Source organism: Thermobia domestica, chromosome 8 (genome assembly GCF_964235325.1).
Source record: "Thermobia domestica chromosome 8, izTheDome1.hap1.1, whole genome shotgun sequence".
NCBI classification, from domain to species: Eukaryota; Metazoa; Arthropoda; class Insecta; order Zygentoma; family Lepismatidae; genus Thermobia; species Thermobia domestica.
The window spans coordinates 105,448,182-105,470,006 of NC_137461.1; the positions used below are offsets into that span (position 1 = coordinate 105,448,182).

Consider the following 21,825-nt stretch of genomic DNA (forward strand, 5'->3'; position numbering starts at 1 on the left):
TCGCTGTTTAAACTAAGTTTCCAAGAGTTACACCAGTTGAGAAGAATTGAAACATCATGTGGAAGAGCAAGATCATCGTACTCTGATTTAACTTGTCTGTAGGGTTTGCAATCATCAGCAAATAGAAGAATATTGGTAAAGTTGTTTGTGAACAAAGAAGGCAGATCGTCCATGTATAATAGAAATAGAATTGGACTCAAAACACTGCCTTGAGGAACTCCAGAAGTTACGAGAATAAAGTCAGAAAAGGAACCTGAAACTGAAATTCGTTGTATCCTATTATTGAGATAGGTTTCTAGAAGACTAAAGCAATTTACCATGTACATTGAATTTAAAACTGAGTTTGTATATAAGAGCTCCCTCGTGGCTAAGCGGTTAGCGTACGCGCCTTTGGCGTGGGAGACCCGGGTTCGATTCCCGGTGGGAGCTCATGTGGTTCGGATTCCACGTTAATCAGTAGGTCCACGTCTCATAGCCTCGCTGCTGAACGGGACGCTAAACTAAAATCAACTCAACTGAGTTTGTATATAAGATGATGATGTGGAAGAGAATTGAAAGCCTTAGATAGGTCCAAATACAAAATGTCGAGTTGAGAATTTTCTGAGATGCTGTCCACAGCATCGGACAGAAGAACTGAAATTAGTAAGGCAAGATTTTCCTGGCAAAAACCCGTGTTGTGAGAAGTTTATAAATATAGCAACAAATTGAAAGAACCTGTTTTTGATTTATTTTTCACTAACAAGTGAGAGTGAAGATAATAAGAAAATAGGTCGATAGGAGGACACATTATATTTATTTTTACCAGAGTTATGAACAGGAGTGATATTAGGTATCTTCCAACTGGTGGGAAAGACACCTTCTGCGAAACAGCGATTTAGTAAAACCGAAAGGGGTTGAGAAAGCAAGCTAGCAACACTGCATATGAAGCAAGTATAGATATTATCTGGCCCTAAGGCGCGCTGTTGGGGGAATGGCAAGAGAAGAGAGAGAGCTTCGGTCGATGTGGTACTAATAGAAGACACAGACTCAGAGCAAACAGGTTGAAGAGGGTAGGGGAAGGAAGGAAATGTGGGAGGGAATGAAGCAAAGCTGCTAGCAAAATATTCATTAAATACCTTTGCCCTGTCTTCTTCATTTACACATGCATTTTTAAAGGTCAGTTCTGTGGATATGCGAGAACTATTTCTTCGATCGTTTATTAGGGTTCAGAAACGCTTAGGATTTTTACTTGTATCGATTGTAATGTGATGCAGACATGACAGTAAAAGCACTTTTGACGCAAGTCCTTCACTTGTTGACTGCTATTAACCGTAGAGTACTAACATGGGTGAAAATTCACCCGTGTTAGTATCTATAGAGTATTAAAACTTTTAAATTTATATAGTATCTTTATTATTTTTTCTATAGCGGTATGCAATTTTGTATTAAAGTGTCAGGTATTGAAAATCAAAGTTATGCACCAAAAACTTATGTGGGTGAAAATTCACCCGTGTAGTATCTATAGAGTATTAAAACATGTTAGTACACTATGGTTAATTATATTTTTACATTTATCAATTAGTTCAGGGTAAGTCAATAGTATGAGTGAGCTTTGAGTTCGAAATCTGAAGTTGGCTTGTTGTTTGATGTCTGACGTAGTTTCACTTGAAGAAGCTACGCGACAAGGCAGTTCAGTGGACAGTGTTATTTTAAAATCATGTTTTTTCTTCATTTTATGAAGGAAATACACCTTGCTCTAGATAAGCGAAATAAAAAGCTAATTTACTTGTAAAATATTTGTAAGTCATGACCTGTGGTCATAACCACGTCACTATTCGTTTATGGAAAATGGAAAGTTACGGATGCTTTAGCCAAAAAATATTCGTTCTAGTAGAGAAAGTGAAGGCGGGCTACTTTCATGAAACTGTAATAGAAACATTTCTTTAGTGAATCAAATACAAAAGCTTTTTCTTAATATGTACTAAATGCTAATAAGCATAAAGCAACGAAATAGCAAAAATTTGGCTGTTTGATAGGCGAGGACCCGACCTACTTGCTAAGCGGTTGCTGATACTACCATAATTGAGCTACTAGTTATACCTACTTTTTCTTTATTTTGCCATTTTACTCTTAAAACCTTTGTATCCATCCATCTTTGGTCTGCTGTATACAAAATTTAATTTTAAAATTTTCAAGTTCATTAAATATGAATGAACTGAGAACAGTGATGGAACAACATAAAATATCTAGTTGCTCGATTAGTTGCAACTCGATCTCCTGGCTGTCGAACGAGAGACATCATAACGGGCGACAAAAAGTTTCTTTTCTGGTCCGATAAAAGTCCTCAGGTTTGGAGGTGAAAAAATACTTGCATCAGATTTAAGTTTTTTCCAGCGAAGAAATTCTACAATGCGCGAAACAAATGATAGTCTGTAGACGCCAAGTCAGGTCAAAGGGGAGGTAGGATAAAACTTCCAAACCAAAAGCCATTAATTTCTGACATATTATGGCAGCTACAGGCGGTCTAGAGTCATCATCATGAATGATGAGTCCTTGAAGATTGACAAGGCCCGGTCGCTTCGATTGCAATTCTGGTCACGGTGGCTCAGTGGTAGAGCGTTCACCTTTGGTGCATGGGGTTCTTGGTATGGTCTCAGTTCGCGCCAAGTAAACTTTGTGGTGGACAAAGACCGTGTGCGTGGGTTTTCTTGGGGTTCTCCCGTTTCCTCCCACTTTCTTCATTTCACCATTTCATTCACTTTTCATCAGCAACGTCCCCGTTAGCCTAACCGGCATAACCGTGGAAGATTTCATTTTTTCTAGTGGTCTGTCCAATTATGGACAGTAAAAGATCATATTAATGGTTTGGTCGGTTACATTTCTTTCACCAGCGACCTACTACAAACGGTGAAATCTTTGCACTTAACCTAATATAAATCCAAAGTTAATATTGAAACCATGATAAGTTTTTATTATTATTATGAGAACAAATTTAAACGTATTTAAATTTAGACATGGACGATTAGACAAAACGTCTGCATAAAGTAGAAAGCGTGCTCATGATTTACTTATTGATAACTCGTTCCAAGCAATATGGCATCCTATTACGACCTATGTGTTATTGAATCGGGCGTTGTTAAAATTGATATATTTCATAATTTAAATATCATATGTCTTCTTTTAACAATAACGGATTCAATTATAGCACTATTCTTTTATGCTTTTCTGAACACATCAGTTGATAATTTGCACTTAAACTAGAAACATCGTATTGCATGCTCCAAACCAACATGTCGTAATTTATTATTATTATTATTATTATTATTATTATTATTATTATTATTATTATTTAATGAATATATATAGCCACCCATACATAATAATCCGAGCATGAATAAGTGTCTACAAGTTTTTTAATTAGAAGGATCATTTCATAAATAATGCACAGATTGACAGGATTGTGTAATGGATAATGCAGTTGCAGTAAACCTTGCGTCATTGGAATTTCAGTTCATGAGGCATCAGAACTTGTGCTAATGAGCTATGTAGTGCACACATCTTGGCTGTGACAAATATTGGAAATGAAGGCTGTAGGTGTTTCGGATACTGTGTATGTTGGCGGTCAGGTCGTACGTTAAGATTGAAACTGTATGTGGCAAAATCCCGACATAAACCTACAGTGCTTTACGTGAAGTTTGCTGTAAGTTAACAGTAGACCATAGTACAGTTTCTCGTTGAGCTATTTCTTTTCTAAGTGATGGTGTGAGCATAAACCGAATGCAAGACCAGAATGCTGAAAGCATCAACCGATGTTTGGGGTGTGCAACTCGTGGTAGATGATCTTGAAGATCATCGTGCAACATGTGAGGACTTTCTGAAACCATAGGAATTCGACCAAGAACAGTATTGAATTCTGTCAAATAATTTAAGCGGAAAAATGTGTGCTGTTGTATCCCCTACTTATTGACTACTGAACAGAAATAGAGACGCCTGAATAATGGAACCCTGCTGAAATCAAGATTCCAGGTTGAAGCTTACGTTCTTGAGTCAGATTGTTGCTACTGATGAAATGTGGGTCAGAGACTTTGGAGACGAGTGGAAAACTTTTCTCACATCGTGACTTTACAGAAAATTGTGCAGGAAAATACAGAAAACCCGATCTCAGATGCTCGAGACTTTGCCACTACTTCTCCACGACAACGCCACCCTCACTTCGGGAATGTGTAAGTGAAAAACTACGTGAATACGGTAGAAGGTGTTACCTCCTCCTCAGAATTTCAACATGAGTCCACCAGACTTTGAACTATTTCCAAAGGTGTGGCGTCGTTTAGTGTATCTAGAAGAGTTCTCTGGCTCTGTTACCCGAGCCATTCCACAGCTGAACGAAATGCCGTCTTGGATGGAATACTGAAACTTCTTAGAAGCTGAGACGTGGTCATTGAGAAGCAGTGACACACTACATTGAAGCCTTGCAAAGAGATACTATAAAAGAATTAAACATGTAAGTAAACAAAAATTAGTGTGCATTTTTTATGGAATGATCGTCGCATCCGTGAGAACGTGTTTTTAAGATAGACAAGATAGAGTCTATGTGCATTAGCTATTGTTTCGTAATAACTCGCTTGAATTCAGTTGTAAAATATCGATATTGAATTTAATGCGTTGTAAACATATTTGTAAAACTTTAAATTGCCAAGACTTTTACCGGCTGCGATAGTTACGAAGTAAAAGGAAGAAATGTGCATATAAGCTTACTGGTTTCGTTGACAGAACATCCCTTCTGGTCTGTGTAAATGCACAATATCGGTATGTGATTGGTTGGTTTACGATTACTTTTTTTTAATACGTTAATACCCATAGTAACATGTTTTCATGTCATCCGTTCCATGCATGCTAAAGGGAACTGTTTATATTGTAATATCTCACGTGGTATTGTGTACAAACAACACTTTACACTTGTTTATAAACACCACCACATGGTTTTACGTCAAGATTCTACGCACCACGTGGATCCACTACAACCAGCAGACGACGGACTTCTGGCTCCTCCCACGAAGCAGACGACGGCATCGGAGCAGCAGTGCCACCCATCTGGGGATCTATAAACTCGGCAGCCGACAGCGGACTAATACCAGTTCACTGGTGTCCCTACTACTGTTTGCTTCGGAACATTAGGAGTAACCTAACCCCAAGCCTCTAGTCTGCTTCGGGACTCTTTTGACTTTTCCTTTCACCTGGCTTAGCCTGCTTCGGGATTCTGTCGGGAATCCTACACCCAATTGCTTAGCCTGCTTCGAGGGTCTATAACCATAAATCTCTTCACTGCTTGCCACGGAGCTTTGGAGAAACCTTCGCCACTCTACCTACCCTGGTACGGGGCTTTGTGAAGATCCTGTCTGCGGCCTCCCGGTCAAAGACAACCTGTTTCTACCTCACAAGTATAGAGAAAAATCTTTGTAGTATTTCTGTAAAATACTGATTTTAGTGAATTTTATAATAAAAAGCCGGTAGTGGGAGTCGATTCCGGTCGCTCTACCTACATCCTATATGGGACAGAGTTTTACAGTATCTATATTTTTTTCATTTCAAAGTTCGTGGTTTGTCTGTATGTATATGTAATATGTAACTTTAAAATTCTTACGTAAGCTATTATTCCAGTTTTTATTTAAAGCATTAGACCTATGGTTGACAATGGTAGGTGTTAAAAATCCTCCAAAGCGGCACTGGAAGAATTTCGCCCAAACAGAGTAAGTTTGTATTGAGAGTTCGTTTATACTAGTCATTCCTAGTGTCATAGTATTTTTTTATTATTATTATTTTATTTCTTCTTTATTTTGTATAATTTACGATGAAGATTTTCCTTTATCATTAATATGTATTTCTTCATTCTAAGGATTGCATGATTAAAGTGAACTAAAGGAAGGTATTTATTATTTTTTAAAAAAGATAGAAATGTTTATAGTACAATTAGAAAAATCTTAATAATGATTTTTCCTTAACATCTCCCAGATATATTGTATACGATATTGCCCAAGTTAACATCAAGTATTTGTTGAAAATGAATTTCAAGTACAAATATTGAACTTAGGCATTCCAACAGAAGAAAGGAAAAAAGAGATGTGTTTGTATTATGAAAAGTTACTCGTTTTTAATTTGACAGTGCGCACGTGTTTTTATCTGTGAAACTTGTCAAAAAAATGTAATCTTGAGCAATATCTGTGATTATATATGTATGTAAAATCTCATAAATAGTTTTTTTTTTTTTTTCGATTTCTCGAAGAAATAACTACTTTGAATCGTGATGGCTGTAAAAAAAAAAAAAAAAAAAAGTTAAAGAATTCCAACGATGCTATATAGTTTCAGGTATCCATATTTCTGATATTTGTAGGTTGTCATTTGAAAACCTATTGTTCCCAGAAGTATTAACTTAATTTTCATCCGGATCGAGGGTCCAGTCTCCCGTTGTTGAATCGACACATGAAATGCAACCCACCTGATATAGTATTTCTATGAATACTTTTGGAGTAGATGAGCCGAGTTCAGTAGTTACGGTAAGTGAATAATGTCAGTTAGTTAAAAAGAGGAAACGTTATTCGAATTTGATAAAACAACTATAGCGTTGTGTCTTACAGTGAAAGAGTTGAAATGAAGACAGTATCGTTGAAGCTTGTGCATTTTTGATTATTATTTTTATTGTGCGATATTGAATAGTTTTTATTTTTTGAAAGAAAAGTATTGTGTGAGACATTCGATTGTTGCAGTTATATCTGACCTGGTATTGTTGAGAGAAAAAATTCTGGTTACTCTAGCGTGCCGACATTCTAAAATAGTGTTATTCTAAATACTGAATCCAGAATTTGGCTTCTGAGTAATTGCGTATTAATCAGACATGTATGAAGATCTTTTACTGTAATGAAAACCTCATGGCATATTGTGTTATGTTTGAAATAAAGATGATAAAACCATTTTTGGAAGTACTGATCCAGTCATTTTTAGTTCTCCTTCTTAATCTTGGAAAATTAAATACCTGAACAAAGTTTCGAGTAGTCTTGTTAAAATGCGAATTATTCATTATTACATATTGAAAGTAGATATTCGAATAATAGCAGAAGAATTCTTCGAGCAATTTTAACAGTTCGTATAGTGTAATTTGTATATTGCCTTCATTTCTTGTCTATTTTTGTGATCCCCAATTATAAAAGTGACGATTCGTTGCGAAATATATTTCTTTTTTAACCTTTTCAGGACGAACGGCTCAACCCTTGAGCCAGCAATTCAAACCTCTCTAGCTCAGCTACTAATTAACCTAGAGATATGATTTTGGTATGTATCTCTTCAGAAAGGATGGAACTTTTTAATCCTGTGTATATCATTCATGTAGTGGGTCCCGCCGGGAAGGGGGAGGGGGGCAAAGTTAGGTGTTTATAGCTTTCCCTCTCTCCCTTCAGAATTTGGGGGAAGGTACCCCCCCTGATGGAGCTACAAGGATAAAAAATTGCATCCATAGAGACAAATGAACATACTTACTAGCCATACCCAGTCCATGACTTTTGGGCTTGAGAGAGGTGAATAGGAGGGGTATTGAATTTACCCTTTTTCTTATTGTATATTTTCTTATAAAGACAAAAAAAAAAAAAAAATTCAAATTTGAGGAACTCTGGCAACATTGTTATTCATCGTACGCAAGAAAAAAAAATCTCACATTTACAACAGATATTTGGGACAATGATACACAAAAGTCAAACCCGTCGGTTCAATACGAATGGAAAAAGAAATTCGGAACCCCACACCTACGTGACACATCCTGTATATTATTCAATATCCACTGTAATGTACTCTAACGTTGACAGCCCTAGCGACATTCCTAATTATCACAGACTCACAAACCATACCTCGTTGAAAACCTTATAGACCAGCCATTCCAACAATGTAACTTTTGTGTGTCTCGGGCCAAACCAGTAAAAGAAGAAGACGAAAGTCAAAATTTTGGGTGGAAAATCAAATTTTTCCAAATTTGTCCGAGTATGGCAACACTGGTATTTGTCGTACGCAAGGAAAAAAATTCTCACATTTACGCCAGACATTGGGAACAATGATGTAAAAAAAATGGCGGGTTTAGGCACAATAGGAATGGAGAAAAAAATTCGGAACATCCAAACTACGTGTATCATCCTGTATTTTGCTCGAGAGATTGTGGTATACGCTAACATTGGCAGGCTTGGCCACGCTCCTGATTGTCACAAACATATCAGCTATACTCCGTTGGAAACCTTATGAGATACCCATTTCAACAGGGTAACTTTCGTGTCTCGGGCCAAACTAGCAAAAGAAGAAGACGACGAAAGTCAAAATTTTTGCGAAAAAATTATTTTTTCCAAATTTGTCCGACTATGGCAACACTGGTATTTGTCGTACGCAAGGAAAAAAATTCTCACATTTACGCCAGACATTGGGAACAACTATGTAGAAAAATTAAGGGTTTAGGTGGAATAGGAGTGAAGAAAAAAATTCGGAGTCCGACCCTACGTGCATCATCCTGTGTTTTCGAGAGATTGTGGTATAACCTAACATTGGCAGACTTGGACACGCTCCTAATTGTCAAAAACATATCAGCTATACCTCGTTGGAAAGCTTATAGAACAGATATTCCAACAAACACACACACACACACACACACAGAGAGAGAGAGAGAGAGAGAGAGAGAGAGAGAGCGAAAGGAAAACAGTTATCACCTCAGAACGCACCGTTCTATTTTTAGCCTGGTCAAGGTCAGCTATAGTTATCAGTTGAACCCAAGGGTCGTAAATATGCAATACATTTCTTTCAACTCCAAAATCTTCCTGCCGAAGCAAAAGGAAAGAAAAGCAATGATCTTTCGACGAACAATGTTAGGTGAACCAATACGAGTTTATTCTCTGCCGTTAGTAAGATAGAATTTTTCTGCATTCCTACTGCACTTACACGGTTTATTTTTTGCACAATTGTTCACAATAACGGGGATAAATGTGAGAATTATTTTCCTTGCATACGACAAACAACAGGTTGCCATAATCCGACAAATTTCGAAAAACTTGATTTTCCCCCAAAAATTTTCATTTTCGTCTTCTTTTTCTTTTACTAGTTTGGCCCGACAGACACGAAAGTTACCTTGTTGCAATGTTTGTTCCATAAGCTTTCCAACGAGGTATAGCTGATATGTTTATGACAATTAGGAGCGTGGCCAATCCTGCCAATGTTAGCGTATACCACAATCTCTCGAGGAAAATACAGGATGATTCACGTAGGTTGGATGTTCCGAATTTTTTTCTCCATTCCTATTGCACCTAAACCCGTCATTTTTTTTATATCATTGTTCCCAATGTCTCGCGTAAATGTGAGATTTTTTCCCTCGCGTACGACAAATACCAGTGTTGCCATAGTCGGACAAATTTGGAAAAAATAGATTTTTTCGCAAAAATTTTGACTTTCGTCTTCTTCTTCTTTTACTAGTTTGGCCCGAGAGACACGAAAGTTACCCTGTTGAAATGGGTGTCTCATAAGGTTTCCAACGAGGTGTAGATGATATGTTTGTGACAATTAGGGGCATCACCAGACTTGCCAATGTTAGCGTATACCACAATCTATCGAAAAAATACAGGATGATTCACGTAGGTTCGGTGTTCAGAATTTTTCCCTCCATTCCTATTGAATATAAACCCTTCATTTTTTCATATCATTGTCCCCAGTGTATGGCGTAAATCTGAGATTTTTTTTTGCTTGCGTACGGTATATAACAGCGTTGCCACATTCTGACAAAATCTGAAGAAATGCATTTTTGAAAAAAAAAATGATTTTTGTCTTCTTCTTCGTTTACTAGTTTGGTCCGAGAGACACGAAAGTTACTTTGCTGAAATGTCTGTTCTGTAAGGTTTCCAACGAGGTATGGTTTGTTTATGTGTGACATTTAGGGGCGTCGCCAAGCCTGCCAACGTAAGGGTAGACGAAAATTTCTCGGGAAAATAGGAACAGGATGATTCACCTAGATTCTATCTTCCGATTTTTTTTTTTACCTAGCTATTGTACCTTTGCCCTTCATTTTTTGGTATAATTATCAATGTCTGGCCTACAGGTCAGAATATTTTTTCTAGTGTACGACTAGAAACAGTGTTGCCAGACTCACAAATTTCGGGAAAAAAATAAATTTTTCACTTTTTTCTTTCTTCTTCTTCTTCTTTTACGGGTTGGGTACGGTAGCCTCAAAGGTTATTTTACTAGAATCTTTGTTTCATAAGCTTTCCAACAAGGTATAATTCATACCCATGGAAGAATTAGGAGGGATGCTAGGACCGCCAAAGTAAAGGTCTACGATTTTCTTGAAATCCCTGCCTGTCCTGAAAAGGTTAAAGAATCATAGTTATGAAATAGCAGTTTGCCATTATAGTTCTCCTGTTTCTATAAAATAGCTATCTACCATTATAATTCTGTTTCTCCCCGTCCCCTTTTTCTGAAGTCAAATACAGAGGTTGTTCAGCCTACGTTTGGCCGATTTCGTTCCTTCCCTCTTTCGGGCAGAATGGTCTCACCCGACCTGGCTCGTAGCGTCCTGCAGTGTCGTGCAGTGGCTTCCTGGGAACGGAGTTGTTTTTCCGCGCGGACGACAATAACACACAAAACAGGACCATTGTTGTGAGTGTTGTGTTAAATTTGTTTCCAAGTGTGTGGGTTTCCGCTCTGTGACCAAAATGCCGCCCAAACTAAGCCGGTTTTGGGAAGGTATGTTGCGGCTCTTGCAAGAAGAATGGTTGCAACATCAGTTTAAGTGGAATAAAAAATGTTATTAAAAAGTACAAGGGCAACGAAGCTCCACAATCTAGATCATCAACGAAGTTGCCTAGGAAGCGGGAATGCACCCAGGTCACCTCCACCATGCAGAGGAAACTTCGCAAAATGGCAATGCAAGAAAATCCTCCAACACAAAGGTGTATGGCTAATCGTCTTGACGTGTCTTTGGGGACTGTGAGTCAGACGTTACACCATCAACTCAAGCTGGAAAAAGTCATGAAAGCTCGCGGACATCTTCTCACGGATGCCCACGAAAAGGAACGAAAGCGTAACGAACAGAATCTGTACGAATGGCATCTGGCAAAACAAAGGTGAATGTACGTCGTAACGCTGGATGAATCATGGATTTACCTTTCCGATTGCGGCAAACCGAGAGCCATCATGTACCGAGAGAAAGGCACCAAGAACTTCAGAAGGTAGGTCCGTGTCTGTAAAGAATCCTTCCCGAAAGGGTTCATGGTCGTTACTGGCTACCGTTACCGAGGTAACCTGAAGATTCGTAGGGTGGCGAAGAACTGCAAAATAAATTCACAGTATTTTCAGGAGCAGATCATGCGGCCGATCTACGAGCATGAAATTCCACTAATGTACGGAAATGACGCCAATCTGGTGCGCATTCACATGGATTAGGCCTCATCACATACCTCACGATCGTCCCTCGCATTCTACAGGGAGATGGAGGAGGCAAGTGGTATATAGGTGATACCTTTCAATGAGGTACCTATTAAATCAACAGATGCAAGTCCTATGAAGTATTGTGGATTTGGATTGGTGAAGCGGGCTTTGGTAAAACGGCGTGTGACAACTGTGGAAGGACTTTGGAAAGCTGTGCAAAGGGAATGAGGCAAGATCACCTTCCCAGTTCTTCAAGGAAGCCTATTACAGTGGAAATTACGCTGTCAGGTTATTGTTAGGAACCAAGAGAAACACATCGAGCACTTACGGACCTGGCGCCATGGATTCTTCTAAATTTTTAGGTAAGTCGAAATTGGCCAAATGTAGACTGAACAACCTCTATAATAGCAGGAACGGAGTTAATTTTTTCGAGATTGATTTTATTGTGTTCCGTTCGAACCACTTGGTGATTTTTTTACTCCCTATCCGATTGAGTAAATTTCCGATACATCTTCGATCACAATGTCATATTTCTTCACTTCCGTTATTTACGTTAAGTTCAAATTGTTGAGATTTCAGTACACTCTTATATTTATAACGTGTTCACAAAGTACTATTCCCGCACAAAAGTTAGTATTTCCATAAAAATGTTTATTAATTTAGGTTTAATGCTGTTGACAGCGAATATCCATAATTGTAAGCTATTTGGAAGCCCTGTCGTTTGGTTCTAAAGGAAAATTTGTGAATTTTATTCATGTATTTATTTTCAAATCGTAACTAGTGTTCCCAATTAAACGTTTATCGTCAAAAGATAAAACATTTGCTATTAAAGATGTTTTGCGAAGCATTTAAACAGGAAAAGACTGGGTCCGGAGCCATAGTTGTAAAGGTAACCAACAAAGTTCTGTCACTTTTTCACCCACCACCTTCGAACATCGATATGTCACCTAAGATGAACCCGGAAGATCAAAAATTGTCCCCACCAGCATCGAGGACGTTCTGCCAACGTTCTGGAAGACCACGGATTCCATCGCAGTAGAACTGGTGGGCCGTGAAGCGAAGAAGGTTTCAAGTGCATTTTGCACCTCTACTAGGGATTTGAACTGGCGTCCTCTAAGGTGATTGTCCAAGGAATGGAACAGATGATAATCGGACAGTACAATGTCCGGGGAGTATGACGGATGCAACAGTGTTTTCCATCCAAGGCGTAGAATGGTGTCCCGGGTCACCCTAGCCACATGGGGCTTAGTGTTATTCTGTAATAGAAGGACCCCTTTGCGATTCAGAAGTGTTGGCTCCAGTGTTTTGAGTTTTTCTTGAACACAGCTCAACTGCTGACGGTACACAGTTGCATTGATGCTCTGACCAGCTGGTTGCAGTTCTCGATGCACGATGCCGCGAGCAGTCCACCAAACACACAAGAGGACTTTCTTCTGGTGTAGTGTTCAGGGCTCATAGTGGTTTGGTCTCTTGTAAATAGTTGAAAAGTGACTAAAAGCACACGAAAAATTGACCAAAATCTCATGCCCTTTTTTCCTTTGACAATTTCTCTATCACATCTCTGTTGTTTTATTTCATCCCTTCTTCTTTACTTCTTTTTGAGCTTCCTCCTTTCTTAGGTTTTCTAAGTATGCTTTGTAGTTACGGTAAGCAGACTTAGCAGATGTAAGAACCTTCTGAGTAAGTGGAACCAGTTCTGGCGTATTTCCGAATTTCTTCATCCCAGACATTATATTTAACTTAGTATTGAAAGTCCTCAAAGTCATGAAATATTCAAATTCATCACCTACTCTTAAGAACATACAAGAATCATAACACAAGACGAACATGATGAACCACACAAACACACACACACACACAACGTTGAGCGGAGCGTTAACTATTACGAGAGAAAACTAAAAGACTATTATGATAGAAGAAAGAATAGAGAAGGGTTCTCAACCCCACCTTGAGAGCTTAACCATCCTCCAACCACTGTGCTTTAGAAAGAATAAAAGCTGAAGTGAGAATAAAGCTGGTTGTTTCACATGTGGCAGCAAGTACTGAAGCTTTTAGAAGAGTAATGAGTAACAAGTTTCTGCCTTTTTCAATTTATTTTATAATATTTTTCTTAGAAAATTGCCAATGCAAAATATAAATCTCACGAAAAAGTTACATTACCTCCCAAAAAAGGAACTTTTAATGACAAATTAAAAAAAAAAAAAAAGTAACTTTTAGTGACCAACTTGAAAAAAAAATAACTTTTAGCTAATAAAAAAAGTGACTCGCTGTGAGTCCTGAGTGTTGGTTTCGGCTGTTTTGGAACCGGTCCATGGAATGCTAACCAATGATGACGGCGCCGTGGAGCTTCGTACAGGACCCACTTCTAATCACATGTCAACACCCTGTCCAGGAATGCCTCCTTCCTCAGACGAGACAGCAAAGAAACACAGGTGTCTGCTCGCGCTGCCTTCTGGTTCGGAGTGAAATCATGTGGGACCCATCGACCCAACTTGTAGTGCTCCCCAGGTTGATGGAGGTGCTGCCGAATGGTTTCTCCACTCATACTGAATTGTAGTCCCAGTTCCTCACATGTCTGGCCACTGTTCGCTTCAATTGCTGTCTGCAGATCTTCATTTTGTGCATGTGTTGGTCTTCCGGCACGTGGTGCGTCTTCGAGTGTTTCGTCACTGTCCTTAACCTTCTTAAACCACCGCTGCACTGTCCACGTAATCACGACACCCCCACCAAAGGCCTGGCATATCTTTTGCCCCGCTGCAGCGGCATTTGACCTCAGTTTGAACTCGTACACTATACATGCTCTTATGATGCTCTGTGGAGGTCCCATGTTCACTCTGTCCTTAAGCAAGTTCACGGTGTAACTCAACTGCCACAACCAGGTAGTATGTTGGACACCAATAAGTGACCTTCATCTTATCTCCATTCGCATTCAACTCTCAGTGTGAAGGCCAATTGAACATAGACCTCCACAAAAAGCGACCATAACTTGCTTGGTTACCTTTATACTAACTTAAAGGTATAAAATCATTAAATTAAGTACGATGTTTCATTATTATTATTATATTCAAGATTACAGTAAATACAGGGTGTTTCAAAATGAATATTGAGGTTTTCAAGCTTTGTAGTATTTATTACATTTAACATAAATATCAAATGAAAGAGCAACTCAAACAGTTTCTAATACAAGTGTTCACTGTGAGCACCATTCGTTACACGGCACACATCGAGTCGATAGCTGAGAAAGGATTATAAACTTTCCGCCGGGATATGGCACAAAACACATTCAATTTAGCGGTGTCTTGTTGTAACTGTACCATCTTGTGGGGATTTGCTGACCCCCAGATGCGAACATTATGGCTGTTCGCATCGCCACTTAGGTGAAACGTCGAATCATCACTGTAGACGACACGATCCAGAAAATCTTGATAGTCATGCAGCAACATTTCATTTGCGAAGTTGGCACGTAAACCATAGTCTGTAGGCTTTAGAACTTGTAGCAATTGCAAACGATAAGAACGTAGTTGTAAACGTCTGCTTAAAATTCTCCACACACACGGTTGCACTGAACTACAGACAAAATATAAAATACAAAAAGCTTTCTGCTCACTAGTCGCAATGTTTGCTATTAGCGCTTTTTTAATAGTAGATAGGGAAAACAGTGCATGCGCATGCGTGCGTGCAAAACTGTTTGAGTTGCTTTTTCATGTGATGTATTATTTATAATTGTAATAAATACTACAAAGCCTTAAAACCCCTGATATTCATTTTGAAACACACTGTACTTGCAAGATGTAGGGGTTTCAAGTGAAACAGAGTTGGCAACTCCGTGAATATTTGACGAGATGGTTGGATAGTGGCAGAATTACAGGCATTGTATATGTGGTTACAGTACAGAACATGTGTCACTATGTGGAAAGCGCCTCACAATAGTAAAGTGTAATGGATTAAGTGAGAGTAAGGAGCCATAATTTAATTCATGTACAAAGACACTATTCAAGTCGCAGCAAATTGGTGCCATAATCAGTCGCTAGACTTTATTGTAGTCACACGATACAGAATCTTTGCAAAGCCATCAAAAACACGACCGAGAAAACTGTCACGCAGCACGCTAATGATTCATGACAATGGAAGACCTTTTATGGTCGGAGGTAAGTTCAAATAGTTGGAAACCTTGAACACTGTACTTGGTATTGAAATACTGATTCCACCATCTTACCCTTTCAGTATCTTTGCGAGATGAATTAATTACGCCATATTGTAGTGTTCTTACGGTGATTATAAAGGCTTGAAATGAAATGAAATCTTTGAGTTTTACGTCCCACGGTTATGCCGGTTAGGCTAAAGGAGACGGTGATGATGAGTAATGAATGAAATGGTGGAATGAAGAAAGTAGGAGGAAACGGGAGAACCCCGAGAAAACCCACGCACACGGTGTTTGTCCACCACAATATAAAGGCTTGAGTATCACCAACATGCTTTCCCTATATTTCCAATATATTTTGTATGAAACAACAATGTTCAAATAATTCAATCAAATTCAAAGATCACAGCATTCTAACTTTGTCGGAAGACAATATGAAAACATGATCAAAGGATAATTTTTAATAATTTTGTTTTATTCATTGTTGAGAGTACTTAATTTTGTTGTGCTAGAAATGTGCTTTCTAATGAAATTCTCTCAACAACAAAATACCAGAAAACTCCAAGGATTATTTTTTTTATTAATGATTCAGTTCGATTGTGATCAATATTTGAATACTAATCTCTTGAATTTGATTGAATTAATACATGGAAATATACAGGAAATGTGTTGCCATCTATTGCTTATTAACGTTCCTTTAAATTTGCCTTCATGAAATATTTACGAAGTATGAGTAAAATCACCTGACCCATTATTTTCGAATAAAACATTCGTGAAACATCTTATCCCACCGACAAAGTACTCTTTACGGATTTTTTTCCTCAAGAGAAATTCGTAATTGCATGTTAGGCGATGTCAATGACAGTACTAACGTAACTGCGTAAGAAAAAGAAGAAAACACGCACTTGCAAACTATCTTCTACATATTTTGATCCGTTTCTACTCAACAAATTGATTTTGTTTTCTTTTATTTAAGATACTCCACCACGTCGCAATCGATCATGCTCGATGTGATGGCCAATGGTATGAGAACTGAACAACAACACAGTTCCAGTGCAGCAGACTTCTTTGCAGCTATAAGAGGAGTATACTAGCTAGCCTCTTGTACGCTTTTTAGAGGCCATTTACCGTGCAAATCCGACGTGATGAAAGGCGTAGTTTGAGAAATCCACAGAATTGGAACCTGAACTCTTTAAGGGAATAGGTGCTTGGGGTCCCGGGTTCGATTCCAGCCCTCGCCAAGTGAACTTTGTGGTGGACAAACACCGTGTGCGTGGGTTTTCTCGGGGTTCTCCCGTTTCCTCCCACTTTCTTCATTCCACCATTTTATTCATTACTCATCATCATCGTCTCCTTTAGCCTAACCGGCATAACCGTGGGGCGTAAATTTCATTTTTTCTTTAAGGGAATATCCTCGAACGGAAAAGCATGAATATCAATTGTTGCTGCCATTTGTAAGTAGGTCAGTGATGTTTTGATTGGCTTGATGCTTTGACGTGGTGCAGTTCACAGATTCGTATCGTTGCGATACAATGCTGATATTTCATCTGTAAACTACGGATAGGACATGTTTTTAGTAATAAGCAACATTAATTTTGACTTATTTTTTCGATCTTCCGAAATTTGAGCTATCCTCAGTAGCAAAAGCCAGTAATAATCATAAAACCTTTCAAGAACCATTGCATTGACGGACAGAATTACGTACATGTGTTTTTAGGAACACCTCTATAGGTGACGTTCTTTTTCATGGCCACTTAGATGCATGGTTTGTTCACTGTCACAACAAATTTCTAGCGGTCACCAGTTAAGTGGGACTTGCACAGCCTTTTGGCCTTGTGAACAGTTTTCAGCCTCGATTTGTGATGAATTATACGGTTCACTGTTGATTGGGCCACATGTAATCGTTTGGCCATAACATGCTGTGGTAACGAAATCTCACAGGGTACCATATCCCGTAGCACAGTCTTAAGAGTTTCACTAACACCCTCTTTGGATATGATTTAGTTGGTAATGCGGATTTTCGAGGAGGTTGTTGAGCACTACGTTTAATTATAACAATAATAAGGGCCCGTTCTACAACAAAGCCATTGTTTCGACACTATTCTACTAAACGGAAAATGTTCAAGTTTACATGGAAAAAAATCAGACTCACTCTGCTACACACCAGCTGAGAGTCTAATATACGTGCACATACAGTTTGTATATATCGAGAAAAAGTGATATGATAGTAATGTTAATGAGATATATGAACATCATCTCCACAATATTGGTGTCTCGTAGTTTTGATCAACCAATCAGTTCGATGTTTTCAAGTTGCATTCTCTCTTGATGATGTTCTCTAGACTCGATATTGTGATTGAGGGAGTAACGACACATACGCATGTCTGAGAATGCGCGAAAAAGGTGCCTGTTTGCTTTATTTCCATTAGTTGCAAAGCAGGTTAGAATTTATTTCTTAGTAAGTGACAGATTTAAGAGAGTTTTCAATATTGAATAGCTTGTGATAGCTGGGTGTCTAGAAACTAAGGATAGTATGGAATAAAAGTCTTGAATGTGCATTTTCCTTGTTCCTTGATGCCTTATTCCTTCACAAAATGATCCCAGAAGCGTGCGTGATTTTATTATTATTATTATTATTATTGCTTTACAATTACGTAAAAACATGAAGTAAACTTTCATAAAAATCACTGTACAGAAAATTGGTCCGTCTGTGTGTCTGATTTTGACGTCTCACCTACCTTAGGAAAAACCACGAGACCATCATCATTTGTCATTGATGAGAACGTCATGTGTCTTGGCAATAGCCCAGCACCGTAACTTCCATTGTAGGAGGCTCCGTTGAAGAGGAATCTTGAGCCACTCCTCGTGGCAAGCTTTCCAGAGGCCACGCAGAGTGATGACACGACGCGATGCTTTTTCCAAAAGGCTAACTCGTAAAAATCCATGGGACTGTCATCAGGTGACTTTACCGGTCTATCCTGGAAAGGAATAGCCTGGATGCCAGTATCCGCCGCCATGTGTTGCAGAAATTTGTAGAATGGGATATATGAGATGAGGCCTTATTCATACGCACACGGACTTAATCTTTCCATTTCCATACAAAAGAGCAGATTTTCTGTACTGTATAAAGTGGTATGAGGATATGTTGCTGATAAAATGTGGAATTAGTTTTGCAGTTTTTAGATACCTGCCGAATCGTTTACTTGCCTTCATAGCAGTATCTCGCGACAACCAGACATCCATTCCAGAAACTTGCTTTGCACTGACGGATGAAGACAGGACGGAGTTTTGCGTCTCGTGGAATGTATGTTACGGCTCGAATTTTCATGACCATATTCGAAACATTATAAAAGATGCGTATAAACGATTAGGGTTTGTAATTAGAAATTCAAAATACCATTATTGTGATTTACAATGCTATGGTTAGATCAAAATTAGAATATTGCTCTCTTATATGGAATCCATATCAGAAATTTCTCCAGGGACAGCAGGAACAAATTCAAAAGAAATTTTTAAGATGGTTATATTCTAAAAAATACAATATGTCTGCCTATGAAAATAAAATACCGTATGTTGCACTATTGAAAGAGTTTAACTTTATATCGTTAACTAACAGGAGAGAATATTTGAACAACTATTTCTTTATAAAATCATACATGGAGTAATACAAAACAGTTCCTTTTTACATAAAATTAGTTTTAATGTAAAACAAAATCATTTAAGAAGTAGAGATCTATTTTATTGTGAGGTAGCCAGAACAGAAATGTATAGAAATTCGCCACTTATAAGAATGTGTTCGAAGTATAATTTAATAATTTCGACAAAGAGATAGATTTGGATTTTAGCGAAAATATCAGGAATTTTAAGAAGAATTTAGACAAGTTTTATAAAATGTAAAATATTTTATAACTGATTTGATAAAATGTTTTATTTGTAAATGAGTACATAATGATTTTATTAACATCAAGTGAATTTTTAAATTTATTTTTACTTAGTTTTTGTAGAAGTGAAAAGTGAAGCTTTTTAGATGTTACATTCTTACAAATAATATGGATATTTTAGTTTGTTTAAATTTATATGTCTTTTTCATTTTTGTGTGTGTGTGTGTGTGTGTGTGTGTGTGTGTGTTTCTGCATATGTATACAAATATACCTTGTGTAAGCCTCCTGTAACTGGAGCTTGTACTCTGTTGGGGGTAAATAAATAAATAAATATTTCATCGAGTGTGGTAACAAACTTCCACTTTTCCGCGGATGGATGGCGTTCATAGAGGCACCTGCAGTGGGTCTTTCTCTCCTTCCGATGAATCACAGTAAGGACATGTTAGCAACTTTTAAACACGATCCGTAGCTTTAATTTGTCACGTAAGTTGCGGTTCACAGTTACTTGATACATTGTTTAGGAGGGTTTTCCTACTGGGTGAACGAAGTGCTAGAACGTCGAAGTGTTTTTATTGATTAATTATATTCTTGACGGTCGTTGATCCCAATGCACATCCATTTTCCCTGCACTGTTTTTGAACCTATCACGGAAAACTTGGCGTGGAAAAGTGCTAAGATGTAGCCTTCCAATAACCGGTTCACCATGGAAGCATGATACATACCACGTACAAGCGAACTTGGCGCGATACTAAAGGCGTTTGACTTTCCCCTGCTGTTAGAATAATTCGGATCGGTCGATTCTGTAAGCGAAGGAGACTGTTTAAAATCGGAGATGTATAGACGGATCAACCTTCTGTATGCCTTGTAATTTTTCCCGATTGATCTACTTCGAGCACTTTTTTCTGATTTACTTAGATAGTTCATAAGACGAAAGTTACAGTGAATCTCAAAATATAATTAAAATGAAAAAAATAAATTTGGAAGTAGAAATTTATAAAATAGATAAAAAATTGGAAATTGAAATTTTTGGAATTTGTATTCTGTGATATTTAAGGTAAGAAAGTTCATTTCTTCTTCATCTCGGTAACTTTCATATTACTGATTTTTTTTTTTTTTTACTTTTTATTTGTTTTTCCTTCCAAATCATTCGTTGTTTGCTCAACTTTCTTTTGTTTTCTTCCTGTTGTACTCGTGTCCAAAATGATTGTCGCATATCTATGATTGTCTTCTTGTAAGAATATAATTTGATGATGATTTTGCAAGGTACTTTTATTACGATACTATGTGTATAATCGGGAAATGTATATTTGTGGTAAATTTCATAGGAAAAGAGTTACTGTATAAATACGAAAATTAGAATGAGGAAAACAAAATGTTGCTAAATGGACAAGAAAGTTTTATTTCCGTTTTATTCTTATTTGCTGCTCCTTTGACATGAAATTTACCACATACATGTCTTTGCAGATTATGCACATACTAACATTAAAAGAAATACCGGGCGAATTCGTTATCAAATTATATTCTTACAACAACATTTTTATAAACATGCGACAATAATTTTGGACATGAGTGTACCTACTACTTTCTCCTTTTAGTTGCAAGTATTCTTAGTGGCCTTTCATACAAACCATTAAACTCACATGGTATACTTCGTGTTCCTTGTCTTATCAAGAATATGTCTTAAACAATAATGTTTTTTTCAGGCATATTTTCGAATGTGATCCTAGTGCGGGAATAGAAAATAATTTAGAAAGTAAAAAATCTATAATAAAGAAAATTAAAAAGCTTCAGGACTTGGAAAGATAAGTTACCAAATGTCAAATCATGCACTTATATCGGTAACGAAAGAATTGAAAGCATTCAACAAAGTGAGGAAGGAATATGAGGAGATCAGGAGGAGAAAAAAATAAACTAGTGTAATTACTGACTACAGTCAGTGAAAGGATTAAAGAGAAAATAGATAGCAAACACACAAAACAAAAAGAAAGGGAAGTATAAAAAGAAGAAAAGGTAAAGCGTGAGAGTATAAATCTGGATTGATAGTTGGAAGGAAACATGATTGAGTTGGGTTGAATTGATTTTAAGTTTAGCGTTCCTTTCAGCAGCCAGGCTATATGAGACGTGTACCTACTGGTTAACGTGGAATCCGAACCACATGGACTGTCGCCGGGTCTCCCACGCCAAAGGCAACAAGACGGTAGTGTACGAATCGAAAATGTACTTCAAGAAAATGCTAACCCGAAGTAATATAAAACTAGAGGCAGAACAAATAACTGCAGATGTTAATCTGGGAGAGAGTGAAAGTTCAGCTCTTGGGCCAGATGGAAATTATAGAAGCACCAAGTCTGGTCGGCATGTACTAGCTTTATAGAGGTGAAAAGTGTCTCG

General features: G+C 37.8%; 1 protein-coding gene across 1 annotated transcript in view; it reads left to right on the forward strand.

Moving 5' to 3' along the window:
- Nucleotides 1-6,944, forward strand: part of Parp1 (Poly-(ADP-ribose) polymerase) — an 86,506-nt gene extending 79,562 nt beyond the window's left edge. The window contains exon 20 of the mRNA XM_081768818.1: nucleotides 5,989-6,944. Within this exon, the coding sequence (XP_081624944.1) occupies nucleotides 5,989-6,061 (73 nt within the window). The 3' untranslated portion in view covers nucleotides 6,062-6,944. The remainder of the gene's footprint in view (nucleotides 1-5,988) is intronic.
- Nucleotides 6,945-21,825: the final 14,881 nt, after the last annotated feature.